The sequence below is a fragment of the Adiantum capillus-veneris genome, chromosome 1 (assembly GCF_014529385.1).
Source record: "Adiantum capillus-veneris isolate H3 chromosome 1, ASM1452938v2, whole genome shotgun sequence".
Classification (NCBI taxonomy): domain Eukaryota; kingdom Viridiplantae; phylum Streptophyta; class Polypodiopsida; order Polypodiales; family Pteridaceae; genus Adiantum; species Adiantum capillus-veneris.
The window spans coordinates 119,665,272-119,679,621 of NC_140931.1; the positions used below are offsets into that span (position 1 = coordinate 119,665,272).

At 45.0% G+C, this 14,350-nt stretch overlaps 1 protein-coding gene across 1 annotated transcript in view; it reads right to left on the reverse strand.

The window, feature by feature from the left end:
- Window positions 1-13,630, reverse strand: part of LOC147465438 (FtsJ-like methyltransferase family protein) — a 31,910-nt gene extending 18,280 nt beyond the window's left edge. The window contains exons 1-2 of the mRNA XM_086511667.1: window positions 13,475-13,630; window positions 13,324-13,410 (exon numbers count right to left, since the gene is read on the reverse strand). Of these exons, the coding sequence (XP_086367793.1) occupies window positions 13,324-13,410; window positions 13,475-13,549 (162 nt within the window). The 5' untranslated portion in view covers window positions 13,550-13,630. The remainder of the gene's footprint in view (window positions 1-13,323; window positions 13,411-13,474) is intronic.
- Window positions 13,631-14,350: the final 720 nt, after the last annotated feature.

Here is a 14,350-nt window from a genome sequence, read left to right on the forward strand (position 1 = left end):
CCAACAGCTATGGATAACGGATCGTCAACCATCCATTTAGCGGCCTATGCATCGGCACAGTTCTCAAGGAACCCGACAAATTGTTTGGCTCGAGTTTGTGAAGTCAAAAGCAAATGGCGGAGTTCGCTAGAGGACAGCGGCAAAGGTCAGTTGGACAAGGATGGCAGTACCAGCACTCAGTTAGCTGCCTCGGTACCCACGAGGTACGATCACAGTTGTCATGAATGTGACTCGACAGTTGTTTGGCTCGAGAGTTTGAAGCCAAAGGCAAAAGCTGGAACTTACAAGAAGAAAAGGACAAAGGCAAGCTGGACAGAGATTACGGTAATAAAGATTTGATAGAGGAGATCGGCATAGCACTCGTGGCGGTGGCCACAATGGCCTCAACGTCAGATTTCTAGTCAAATGACAGGTGTCACCAGTAGCTTCAGCCAGAGAGAGGCTTGTGGGGGCAATGCCTACTCCCTATAATTAATTTGGACCCTTGTGTTGGAGTTCAAGTTATTGGTGTTTGGACCCGTAGTTCAATGCACATGCATCTCGCAGGGAACCAATCATACGTCTAAAACACTATGGATAGACGCAATAATTCATTGTTGTTGGTCAGATTATGGACAGGATGTGTTCCAACAATTCATTATCTTGGAGTTTTATATTTTGGACGTGATGTGTTCCTAGTTCACAAATGGGGATTATTGAACGTAGTGTGGTCTACAGTTCAAAGTTTCTACAAAGGCAACCGATGCTCAAGATGGCATTACTTTCAGGTACAAAGTTGAGGACAGCAACACCGAGGTGTATCCAGTTGGTGGCCACTACTATGGTGTCCATGGTAGCTTCTTCATCGACTTAGTCTCACTATTGATGTCCACTATGAGTTGCAGAGAGGGTGTTAAAGTTTAGGCATCTCAAGTGAACTACCCAATGTCATCCCATTATTCAGCTTGGCTTTAAGGTATTTATTTTACTTATTTGTCAAAGTCTTGGGTAGGGCAATTTACTAGGATTGCTATATAAGCAACCCCTTGCCTCCATTGTATACACATTCAGTTATTCATTGCAAGGTTGACTGGTTCAAGAGACTCTCTCTCTCTCTCTCTCTCTCTCTCTCTCTCTCTCTCTCTCTCTCTCTCTCTCATGCTCACTCCCCTTGGTCTCTACGCTGCCGCATCATCGACTTCGACAGTACTCTCCTCGATTGTCCATCGAGCATTGGCATTTCCGTTGTGATTTGCCCCAATTGATAGGTTTAGGTCAGAAAGTCAAGTTTCAATCTCACTTTTTTGCGTGTGTTTGGTGAACAGTTTGACACTACGTCACTTTGTTCATATGCATTGCATGCGCAGTCATTTAGGGAGAATAATATTTTTCCATTCACTCTAATGGGTATGTTTATGGTTTTGTGTTTGAAGTGGTTTCAGGAATTTTCCTTCTCGGAGATTCTTGAAGAAGGTGGATCCACGACCATAGACGTAGTTGAAGCATTGGAGCCGCAAGAAATCGTTCTGTCTCGCTTTCGGCGCGGCCCAAAGAAGCAAGCCTTGCAGACCTTCATGAAGTTCAAGTATCGCACAACCCACACAGCAAAGTGGACACGCGAAGAGTACTTCGCAAGACCTCAGGAGTTGTTGGCGCACTCTATAGACGCCATACAGCTAGATACCACTATCTCACCTTGAAAAGGGGGGGATTTCACGTGCACATCTAGCCCTATGTGCATGTGGACAAGTTGTTCCTACTTCTAGGGTTTAGGTAGCCTAGGAAGTGTTCTAACACCTTTGTGAGCATGTGCGCAGGCCGTGCATGTCCAGGCACTTAGTGTAGTTGCATACCCTCTGATTGCACAACATGATCAGTAGCATTATTACCCAGTACCCAGCATGTGCATAATCCACCGCATGAGCACTCATTTTTAAAAGCATGTGAACCACCTCTTATAACTTAATAAGTGACTTTTGCACTTATTAATAATAAACCAAATCGTGGGCTGAAGGGGAAACTGATCGACCCAGCTTGGGAAAGCTATATAGGCAGGCTCTTGGCGCATGGAGAAGGAAGGAGAGCAGAAGAGAGCACAGGCATCAGATGCAGCAAGCACTCTAGCATTTTCCTCTGCAGCAGACAAAGCATCATAAGTTGGCGTTTTTGAAAGCTCTATCAATCAGCGTTTTCACTGTTCAGCCCATCGCCAGTCCACTGCACCAGCATTTCCAGCAGTCCATCACCAGCGTTTCCAGCAGTCCATCACTAGCGTTTTCAGCAGACCATCGCCAGCGTTTTCAGCAGGACATCATCAGCGTTTTCAGCAGGTCGTCAGCAGCGTTTTCAGCAGGTCATTAGCAGCGTTTGCACCTGCAGATTTCAGCCGTAAGGTTTCGTGACCAGCCGTACCGGATCAGCCAGTCAGTTGCAGATTCGGGTCGGAACAGCCAGCATTTTATTCCCTTGCAGTTTTCAGCCATAGCACCGTCATCGACGCCATCATCATCACCGTCGTCGCCATCGTCGTCGGCATAGCCTTCATTTAGCATCATTGCATTCAGAAGCATTGCACCAGTCTTTTGTGCAATCCAAAGTGAGAGGGGCCCTTGGGGGGGTTTGGAAACCCATCTGGTGTCGTATCTCTTCTCTCTCTCCTTAGCACTCTCATTCACTTGCACTCTCAATGTTCATTCACTTTGTTTGGTGATTGCACATTCACTCTCTTTCTAGCACAGAAGGCTCTCCCTTCCGCTAAGTAAAAAGGAACCTTGAGCACTTACTGTTCACTCATTCTGAGCCATACACAATCATTCACTTCCGCTGCACATTACAGCACAGCCCCAAAAGCAATCAGTTCAAAAGCACTTTCACCCAAAAGCTCTAGTTCCCAAGAGCTAGCGCTCGAGATTCCCAAAAGCAGCCAGCGTAATTTGCAAAAATCCGTACAGCCTACAATGTGGCACCTGTAGCGCAGATTGCAAAAATTCCGTATGGCCTTGCCACGTCAACATCCGTACGATCTACCACGTCAGCATGTCAACGCATTTTACGGAAATACCTTTGAAGGTTCAAGTTTCTGTCAATAGGGTTTGGGCCTTCTTGGCGGTCGTAACACCCCAGACTGCTGCTATACTCGTGGAGTTCGCCGGAGTATTGTCCTTCAGTGGACATGGCAGCAGACATCTTCATCATTTGCCTCACATCTTCGGCTTCATGCGGTTTGTTCAGCATTTAGTGCTGAGAGGGGGTGTTAGACTTAAACCAGTCTGTTGCTTCACAGGTCTAGGGCATACATGTACGGCTAGTGTGCCTCCAGGCTGGCCACCCTTTGCATATGCATTTTCTCTGCATTGTCCGGACGCCCTCATATTTCATTTATTTCTTGTTGGGTCGTGGGGGATTTTTCTAGGCATTGCCCTACCTCCCCTTGCCTATTTATGGGGCCAAGGGGGTACCCACTTCCATCATATCTGATCATTGTACGGGTCTTATGCTCATGGTAGTTATGGGTGGTTGATCCGCCCCTCTTCACCATATCTTCCGTTTGTGGTCTACTGTCTCTCTCTCTCTCCTCTCACGCTTCCGCACACGCGCGCACTCACACAAAATACTCATGCACACAATATGTGGTTCCACAATTGTTGCACTTGGTCGATCAACAACAACACAATCCAACGGATGCTCACATTGATTTAGAAGCACTCCAAGGCTATTTGAATTCCCTTAATCCTCTTGTTTCTCTTGTTATCCCTAAAAAAACGTCATATATACCTCCTCAAACAGATTCTCAAACAGATTCTCGAACAAAATTCAAACTTAAAAAGCAATCTCGACATTAGCCAAGCTCGAAAAGTCAACTGACTTTCCATCCTGAAACCTGCACCAAAAATTAGGGTTAGGTTCATTCTGTAACAGACTTGGGACACTCCAAGTCAAGAATCAACCGTGACAGCACCAAATAACCACTTCAAAACAATTCACAGATCACAAAAGATTTGCACTCGCCCGACGGAGTTCCGTGCCTAGAGATATTGGCCCCAAAGACTGACGCCCCTTTCGGTATTTCTTTTTGTATTAATCGATCATCAAAGTACAAGAGAGAGGTTAGGGTTTCACTCTCAGACTCTGCGTCCAGATGCTTTGAGAAGTGAAGCCCTCACCACTTATTTAAAGGTACAAGGGATGCCCAAAAGCAGAGCCCCAAAAGCTTTTAAAATCAAAAGCATCAGTTCTCTCTCTCTCTTAGAGAGTCTTTTCTCTTTTCTTATAAAAAAAAAAAAGCAAAATTCGCGTCGCTCATCATTTTCCAAAAAAAATTTATTTTTTATTTTTTTTCAGCCTCTGCGATTTCCGGAAATTAGGGTTTCTGTTGTCCGCCACGTCATCACTTTGTGACATACCCCCCTCTTGAAAGCATTGTAATGGACCGCGATTACGCCTGCAAAACCGACAAAAGACATAAACCGTCTTAGCAGACACTGACTGTTAGTACCTACGTACTAGGAACGCACATCTAGCACATGTACAAAATCGATAGTCACATCACACGACATCACAGGACATCACTAGACATCACAGGACATCACATGACATTCAACATTCATTCGGATCTTAGACCATGATTTATCGGCAATGTAGCTAGCAATCACATCTAGGTCCAATCGGGACCTCATCGATGTCCGATTGACTAACCCCTATTGCAACCATGTCTATTCGAGATCAATCAGACCAAAATGCTGCAGTCATTTCGTCTATCAGTTCCTGCACTCACAAGAAGTCAAGAACAAATCAGTATCATAATCAAGAATTCCATTTCATAAAGTCATCCAGCAGAATACTGTCAGCTCTCAATATCCTTGAAGCTCAAAGAGACATCAGTGACTTTAGTATCAAAACCGAGGCATCTGTTGACAAAGGAGCGGAGTAACTCCCCTCTTGTGCATCCCACTGCACCAGATCTTCGGCCAAGCTGAGTTTCTGGGTTCCGTTTGGAGTAGACTATGCTAAACCAAAATATCGAGGTAAAGTTTCACAATCTGAGGAGTATCTGCTAGGTCCTCCTCCTCCATCCACTTCGCATCAAATGCAGGAAAGTTCTTGAACTAAACCAAGAACCGCCTTTGGACTTTACCTTTCTTCGTATCGTTATGTGCCAAAATCTGTTCAGGAACAAGGATCTCCTCGTTTTCTTCCACTTCGGGTTGCTCCTCAGGCTCCCCATCATCAGGCACATCACCCTTAACAGGTTTCAAGAGATTCACATGCAATGCATTGTGAATTCTCCAAGTATCTGGCAGTTTCAATCGGAAGGAGACATCATTTATCTTTTCAGTGATCTGGAAAGGTCCGTAGTATCGCATACTAAGCTTTGAAAAAAGCCTCTCCTTTCCCTTTTTCTTTCGTAGGCGTGCCTTCTCAAAAAGTAAGAGCACCCAATCATCCTCCTTCAATTTCAAGTCGCGACAATGGCGATCTCTTGCCTTTTTCTGTCGTTCTTGAGACTCCTGCAAAGTCTCGCGAACCTTGGCAAAAGCCGTATCCAAATCTCGCGAATATTCATCCGCTTCAAATATCTAATCTTTCGTGCTCAGGAAGGATAGAACCTTCGCAGCACTTTCAACAATCTCACATGGCGTCTTCCCCGTCGAAGAGTGTATCGTGTTATTGTAGGCAAATTCCACCAAAGGTAAGTTCTTTTCCCATTGAGTCTTCTGATCCAAGATACAAGACTTCGATAAATCTAAAATCATTGAATTGGCAATCTCAAATTGTCCGTCAGTCTGCAAGTGGAACGATGACGAGAACTGCAACTGCGTGCCAATGTTCTCCCAAATTGCCTTCCAAAACAAACTCATAAATCTGGGGTCTCTGTCGGAAACAATCGTCTCAGACGTGCCATGTAATCGGAAAATCATTGTGATCATTCTGTGTTCTTGGGAGATCAAAAATGAAATCCATTGCAATACTGTGTCTCTTTGAGCTTCAGGGATACTGAGAGCTGACAGTATTCTGCTGGATGACTTTATGAAATGGAATTCCTGATAATGATACTGATTTGTTCTTGACTTCTTGTGAGTGCAGGAACTGATGCCGAAATGACTGCAGCATTTTGGTCTGATTGATCTCGAATAGACATGGTTGCAATAGGGGTTAGTCAATCGGACATCGATGAGGTCCCGATTGGACCTAGATGTGATTGCTAGCTACATTGCCGATAAATCATGGTCTAAGATCCGAATGAATGTTGAATGTCATGTGATGTCGTGTGATGTCTGGTGATGTCCTGTGATGTCGTGTGATGTGACTATCGATTTTGTACATGTGCTAGATGTGCGTTCCTAGTACGTAGGTACTAACAGTCAGTGTCTGCTAAGACGGTTTATGGCTTTTGTCGGTTTTGCAGGCGTAATCGCGGTCGATTACAATGCTTTCAAGAGGGGGGTATGTCACAAAGTGATGATGTGGCGGACAGCAAAAACCCTAATTTCTGCCAGAAACCCTAAAATTCCTGCAAACCCTAATTTTTGCCAAAAACCCTAAATTCCAGAAATCGCGGAGGCGGATTATTATTTTTTTTTAATTTTTTTTTATTTTATTTTTTTGGAAAATGATGAGCGACGCGAATTTTGCTTTTGCTTTTTTTTATTAAAAAAAGAGAAAAGACTCTCTAAGAGAGAGAGAGAACTGAGGCTTTTGATTTTAAAAGCTTTTGGGGCTCTGCTTTTGGGCATCCCTTGTAACCTTTAAATTAGTGGTGAGGGCCTCACTTCTCAGAGCATCTGGACGCAGAGTCTGAGAGTGAAACCCTAACCGCTCTCTTGTACTTTGATGATTGATTAATACAAAAAGAAATACCGAAAGGGGCGCCAGTCTTTGGGGCCAATATCTCTAGGCACGGAACTCCGCCGGGCCAGTGCAAATCTATTGTGATCTGTGAATTGTTTTGAAGTGGTTATTTGGTGCTGTCGCGGTTGATTCTTGACTTGGAGTGTCCAAGTTTGTTACAGTCAAGGTATGGAAAGGGGAAGCAACCTCTGCAAACTTTCGTATGAACCGCCTGTAGTACGAACACAATCCCAAGAACCTTCTAACTTCATGGACATTCCTCAAATCGGGCCAATCACGGATAGTCTCTATCTTGGCCGGGTCCATTTGCACTCCTGCTACTGACACAATGTGTCCCAAAAAGTGTATCTCTGGTAGGAAAAATTCACTTTTCTTTGCATTAATCACTAATGTGTGATCTAGTAATGCCTGAAAGACATGAAGCAGATGATCTCTGTGTTCTGCCTCATTCTTGGAGAAAACAATGATGTCGTCAAAGAAAGTGCCAACAAATAGCCTGTATTCTCGAAAAATCCTGTCCATCATCCGATTAAATGTCGCAAGAGCATTGGTTAAGCCAAAAGGCATCACCAAAAACTCAAATAACCCAAAAGTCGTCTGAAAAGCTGTCTTGTAGACATCTCTTGGCGCTATCCTGATCTGATGATATCCACTCTTCAAGTCAATCCTGCTAAAGCACGAGGATCCCTGTAACTTGTCAAGTATATCATCGATCCTAGGAATCGGAAATCTGTTCTTGATGGTGATTTTGTTGAGAGCTATAATCGATGCACATTCTCCAAGATTCGTCTTTCTTCAAAACCAACAACACTGGAGAGCAATACGGTGAAGTACTAGGTTGGACAAGACCCTTTTCCAAGAGGTCATTCACTAGGTTCATAATCTTTTCATTCTGTACTCAGCTCACACGGTAAGGTGGCCAATTCGGTGGCGTGCTTCCAAGTATCAGATCAATGGTGTGATCTTCAGGCCCTCTGAAAAGCAATCGGCATGAGTGTGGAGAAAAATCTTGGCGTTCTTTTGATCAGGTCAAAACATATTCAACCTTTATCCATCGTTCAGTTCTCTCCCAAAAGAATGAGTAAGAAACTGAAGTTCATCAAGTACAATCTCTAAGCCCTTCATTTATCAAAGTCGCTTTCTCGGCCCGGTAGTCAACCACGGCGTAGTTCTTGTGGTACCAAGGGATCCCGAGTAGAACGTCACTCGCGTGCCTTGAACACCCCTGTCATTGCAAACAAAGTTTTCCAATGCTCGGTGTAATGGCAACATCCCATACGAGTGCCAGTCGAACTACCTCTGCCTGTGGCGTCAGTCTGTCAGGCGCAATTCCAAATTGAGCCGCCAATTCCAAGTGAAAAGAAGTTGGCCTTGGCTCCTTCAAAAGAGCTCCTAATCCTTCACTTTGCCCCAAAAGCAGCAAAGTTTGTACTTTCATTCATTAGATTCGGTGCAGGTCCCACACCATGTGGTACCAGTTCTACTTTTCTATCTGCCTTTTCTGCCACATTCCTCAACTGCTCTCGAACTCTCAGGCCTGTCGTCGTCTTTATCATTTTGTTCTTTCCGTGCCTTTTTAGGGCACTTCGCGGAGATATGTCCATAATCCCCGCATCCAAAGCACTTCCCCTCTCTGACGAAGCGAGCTCTCTCCTCATGAGTAAACTTGGGTCGTGCATCCTTTTTCTCTGGGTTCCTCTTTTTCTTTCTACTTTCATTCCGAGAAGTCTGTTCGGCTCGTTGTGTCATGACCTTATCTGTGGGGTCGGTCAAACTGCCAGAGTGAAAGGCAAAGCCCCGCTTTGCACGACTCATCAACTCCTGAATAGAAGCTGACTTCTGTTCCAAGCAGTGATCTCGGATCTCTGTAGGTAGACCCAAGGTAAACCGCTCAATCTTTTCTCTGAACAAGATCTTCTTGAATGAAGAGGCGGATAGAAAAGAGCTCCAGAATCTTTAACAATAAGCATTGATTGTATCTTTCTTGGTCATCCGAAGATGGTTCCAAGCAACTCGTATATCTCGTTCATATTCTTGCATCAACCAAGAAGAAATAAAAAGCTTTTTTATATTTCAGCCATTTAACTGGAACACTCGTGTTTAAAAGAAGCGTGGACCACCAAGTACGAGCATTCCTCTTAAAGTAAGGCAACTCTCCGAATCTTGGAGTGCTCTGAATAGCATCCTCCCGCGAAAGCGATGTCAAACTGCTGTATAAAAGACAAAGCCTTCGAAGCATCTGAGCATCCTGAAAAGTATCAAACTTGATCGAGTGGCCACCTTCCTTAAACTCTCGGACTTTCTTGCTTTTAACTTCGAGAAAGTCATACTGGTTGGCTTTGTAAAAATTGTTCTTGTTCGCATAAAACTTTCCGTCATCGGAATCTGAGCTGTCTGTAGACGAGTCCTCAATAGAAGTGTCAGTCTCTGGGCGAGATGTAGCCTTCTTTGCCTTTTTCTTGCCCTTTCCAAAGCTTTGTTTCTTGCTTCGCTTTTTACCTTTTCTGTCTTCTTCGCTCAAATCCGAGGAGCTAGAAGAACTATAAGAAGAAGAAGAACTGGGTACTCCTTCAAATCGAACACCCTTCTTCTGTTTCTTTGCCTTGTCAAAAGTCGATCGACGACCCAAATATCCCGGGAAGTCAGTGCCTTTCTTTTGCACGTCGAAAAGTTGAGCAATCCGCGCATCAACCACGTTCTCGAGTTCCTTCTCCATATATTTCTTGGAGGCAGAAGGTTTCTTGAGAGCGGGTTTCGGGAGTGGTGTTGTGGTTCTTTGCCACTCCATCTGTACCTCTTCCAAAGAGGTCTGGTTCATATATTTTGCCATCTTCGAGTCCTTGGCAAAATTGAGCATCATCTTTGTTGCATCGCCAATCAATTGACGACGCTCCATCTCTTGCTGCTCCGCCTGAGTAGGCCTGGGCGGGCCATACTCCGTGCCGGAATCTTCGTTGTGATCCCTGCCCGCATCTCCAGATGCAGAGGGAGTCGACTGATCATTGCCTGAAGCCATAGGTGTCGCGGAAAAAAAATTCGGGGATCGGATTTCCCGTAGAAGAGAAATCGGCCGTGCTCCGATACCACTGTAACAGACTTGGACACTCCAAGTCAAGAATCAACCGCGACAGCACCAAATAACCACTTCAAAACAATTCACAGATCACAAAAGATTTGCACTGGCCCGACGGAGTTCCGTGCCTAGAGATATTGGCCCCAAAGACTGGCGCCCCTTTCGGTATTTCTTTTTGTATTAATCAATCATCAAAGTACAAGAGAGCGGTTAGGGTTTCACTCTCAGACTCTGCGTCCAGATGCTCTGAGAAGTGAAGCCCTCACCACTTATTTAAAGGTACAAGGGATGCCCAAAAGCAGAGCCCCAAAAGCTTTTAAAATAAAAAGCATCAGTTCTCTCTCTCTCTTAGAGAGTCTTTTCTCTTTTCTTATAAAAAAAAGCAAAATTCGCGTCGCTCATCATTTTCCAAAAAATATATATATATTTATTTTTTTCAGCCTCTGCGATTTTCGGAAATTAGGGTTTCTGGCAAAAATTAGGGTTTCTGTTGTCCGCCACGTCATCACTTTGTGACACATTCCATAAGGTCGTAGCCAAGCACAGCATGGTCCATCAGCTCTTGGACAGACAATGTTTCTTTGGCGGCGATGGTAGTCCCAAGACATAGCAATCACACTAGACCTACAAGGTCATCTGCTCGTGAAGAGACATTTACTGAGAGATGTCGAGAAATTTCAAGTTATAATCTGCTAGGGTTTCCATGGCAAGCATTCCCCACTTTGCCAGAAGTTGCACTCCGAAAGAAGATGTCAGAAATCATATAACTTCGATCAAATTTTTTTTTTCTTGAAAGCTTGCCAAGTCCTTGGAGTGTGCCGCTTGGTAGCTATAGACATCAACATCTGCATGGCACTGCTTCTAAGAAAAACAGTGACTCGAAACAAATCTAGATCCCTCTCTTGCAGGTGATCTCTATGGCTTATGCCCTATAAGACATGAGCGGTGAAGACGGGAGCGCACGATGCGCGATGAAGTAAGGGTGGGAGTGGCTAATAAGTCCGGGGTCGGGCCCGAAGATACTTCAAGTAACATTCCAATAGTCTCTGGTTTGCTCTTTTGTAGCACCGGTATGCTTTCAAAAAAGCACATGCCTGATGCTCTGATACCACTGTCACAAGACGGGCACCACGTGCCAATAGAAAAAGAACAGATTGAACATACTTTTAGCACTTCAATTACAACTGAACTGAGAGAGAGAGAGAGAGAGAGAGAGAGAGACAACACGCGACACGGAGTGGCGAAATTCCACCCCAGAGAGTATTGGCCCCAAACCTTGGCATCCCTTTCGATATTTCTTTATATTGCATCAACACAGTACAAGCCGGTACTCCAAACTCTGCACCTTCTCCAGGAAGCATGCCAGAAAATGAGCCCATTGCCTCGTATTTAACGGCCCTAGGCCCCAAAAGCAGTTACAGTGAAAAGCCTTCAAACTCAAAAGCATCTTCTCCAAAAGCAATGCCAAAAATGTTGCCAACGTAAATCACGGAATTCCGTACAATTGCCACATCAACAGTCAACGCAAAACGCAGAAATCCGTACAGTCTGCCACGTCATCAGCCAGTGGAAAATCCGGAGCGTCCGTACAACTGCCACGTCATCAATTGGTTGCGCAAGCTATGTGTGGGCCCTGCTTTATTTTAATCCTTTATGTCACTTGGGCCCCATTGGACGGGGTTCCATAAGTTGGTAGGACTTCTTCTTCTGTTGCTTGTTCTTCTTAGGGTTTAGGCCCCTCCGCCATGATCTGCAAGTTGGCTCCATTCTTCGGAGCTTGACACATCAGCAGTTTGTGACATCCTCAACACTGTCCTCACTAGATATAGAGGACCTTCCCATGCACCACCACCATCTGCCAACCATTTTAGGGGTCCCCAAAAATTGCAAGGAAGAAACTCTGTTTCCACCGAACTGCCAGTTCATTTCTTGGCCCAAAAAACACCATTTCTGGTGGCTATGAGATTCGCACTGGACCATCGCAACCTCAAAAGCTCTAGTGCTTTTGAGCACATCGCCGTGCCATTTAGGAGAGTCGGTAGTAGCTTTAATTTTGATGTTAGTGCCACCGTATGATACATCTTCCAACAAGACATGACATAAACCAAACACATGTACAAAGCAACATAAGGTGCAAACATCTAACTCACCTCCCACCATAGAGCCGGATCCCCTCCACCCCAATCATGGGAGCCTGTAGCTACTCTTGCCTAGCCCCACACCTCAAGAACGGGTATCCAAGTTGGGAATCTGATCAAGCACTACCAAGTGTCTATATTTGAAGCGTAGTGATCGCACAAGATGGCTCAAAAAATGAGTGTCATAATCACCCAAACCTAAGGGCCAAGTTCACACTGGTGAGATATAACAAGGTCAACGATACTGATGTGTAGGGAAGTGACAGGGAGGTAAAGCACCACTTTCCGAAACCACTTCCTACGCATAGACACAATGAGATCTGACACTATCCAACAACCACAAATTTCAAGCAAGCAACAGCTCCAAAATGGAACTTTGTCAAATCTGATGACTTTGAGCCTTTCTTAGCAAACTCTTAAAACAGTCTGACAAAATATGACCAGGCTTGTCACAACTTTGTAGCGCATCTTCTCCGTCTTGGAAGAACAAGACTATACATCTTTGCCAACTGTTCTTGTTGCTTCTTGACCAATGTTTGATCAACGCTCCCTACTAGCTTCCTCAGGATGCCATGCTCTAAAGCTGATCCTCCTGATCCAACAGCAAGGAAACAAGCTCCTCCCAGGAGATAGCCCAATGTAATAAGCAAGGGCACGGTTGCAATGTCTGTTATGACTACTGAGATCGTCTTGCCCACGTATTATATCTCCTATTGCTTTGCAAACAACTTGTTGATGCGATCGTTCATCGATACCAAATCACAAAGTATCAACTTCGAATAATCTCCATGCACTCGGATGCACCACATAAGCAATGCAGAATTCTTTTCTTCTACTTACCATATTAGTTAAAACTTCTGTATGTTGGCCATGTATTCTTAAGAAATCAGCATTCAAACAAATGTATCCAAAAGTAGCAGCAATGAAGACATTCTGCATGTTGCAGAATCTGAGCCGCCGAAATAGAAAATCAGATTTTCCTGGTGGCATGGCACAGCTCTGCAAGCATTCCTGATGGTAACCAAGAAGTGCAAGTGTCACTAACCCATGAAAAGAGGACAAACTCCATAACAGAGACTAGGCCCTTCCCCTATCGAACACTGCTTAACAACTGCATGAACATTCAATGTGGCTTGTGTGTGTGTGTGTGTGTGTGTGTGTTCGTTCAAAGCAGATTTACAACAAAAAAAAAAAGTGAGTGTGTGTGTGTGTGTGTTGGGGGTGGGGGGGGGGGGGGGGGGGGGGGGGGGGGGGGGGGGTTGAGAAGGGGCGCAAACTTCTTACCTGCATCCAAGCCCCAGGAGCGCATCCTAAATCGAGGACGGAGGCTCCTGGCTTTATGAGCTGGTGTTGCTTCTGGATTTGCAAGAGCTGCACAGTGAGAGCCTGTAAGTCATGTGTCTAGCTTGTGCGCCTAAAGTTGAAAGAGGGTTACCTTGAAAGCCGAACGCGCGGCGTACCGAAGCCGCTGCGCTTCTCTGCAAAAGAAGTCGGGAGCACCCGCGCTCATCACTCTCGTTCAACTCACATCACGCGGTGACGGAAAGTTAACTCGACGAAGCAGCCATAATAATAATACTAGTGCAAAGCATGTCGCTCTCTTTTGCTATGTCTAAAGCTTGCGCTCCAGTCCAATATATAATTGTACACAAACAGTACCAATAGAGTATCAGCACTCAAGTAGTACCCGTACCAATATCACAAGTAGCTCCAGTACCAGTTTAGTATAATATTGTACATAAATGGTGCCCGTACTACTCCTATTGGCAACACTTTAAATATAATACCTCAATACTCCAAAGATTCCCCCACTTTTGATGCACCTTTTACATCCCCATGTGATTTCTCACCCCGCCGCCAATCGCCGCTTGCCGCCCTTGTCGACCTCCTTGCTACTCTTACCACTTCACCCTTCTCTCCTCCCTCTGCATCTTGCACAACCCAAAACGCACAGCCACACACATAGAGAGAGAGAGAGAGAGAGAGAGAGCTTTAGGCCTTGCTCCGCCCTTTTCCCCTCTCCGTCCCTCCTTCCATGCCACCCAACCCGTCCCCTCATCAAATCTTTGGCCTGCAGACATCGCGTGGAGAGAGAGAGAGAGAGAGAGAGAGAGAGAGAGAGAGAGAGAGAGATTTGGCATGGCTGCCGATGTGTGTGACTAGAAATAGAGAATCCATTTCCGAAAATGAAGTCAACTACCTTCTACTTAACCCTCATCATTCCCTTTTTCATTTAAACTTAATGAGGTCATTTTTCATATTTATTTGATTGGGGTACCCCCTACTAGTACGAGTATATCACATAAGTAGC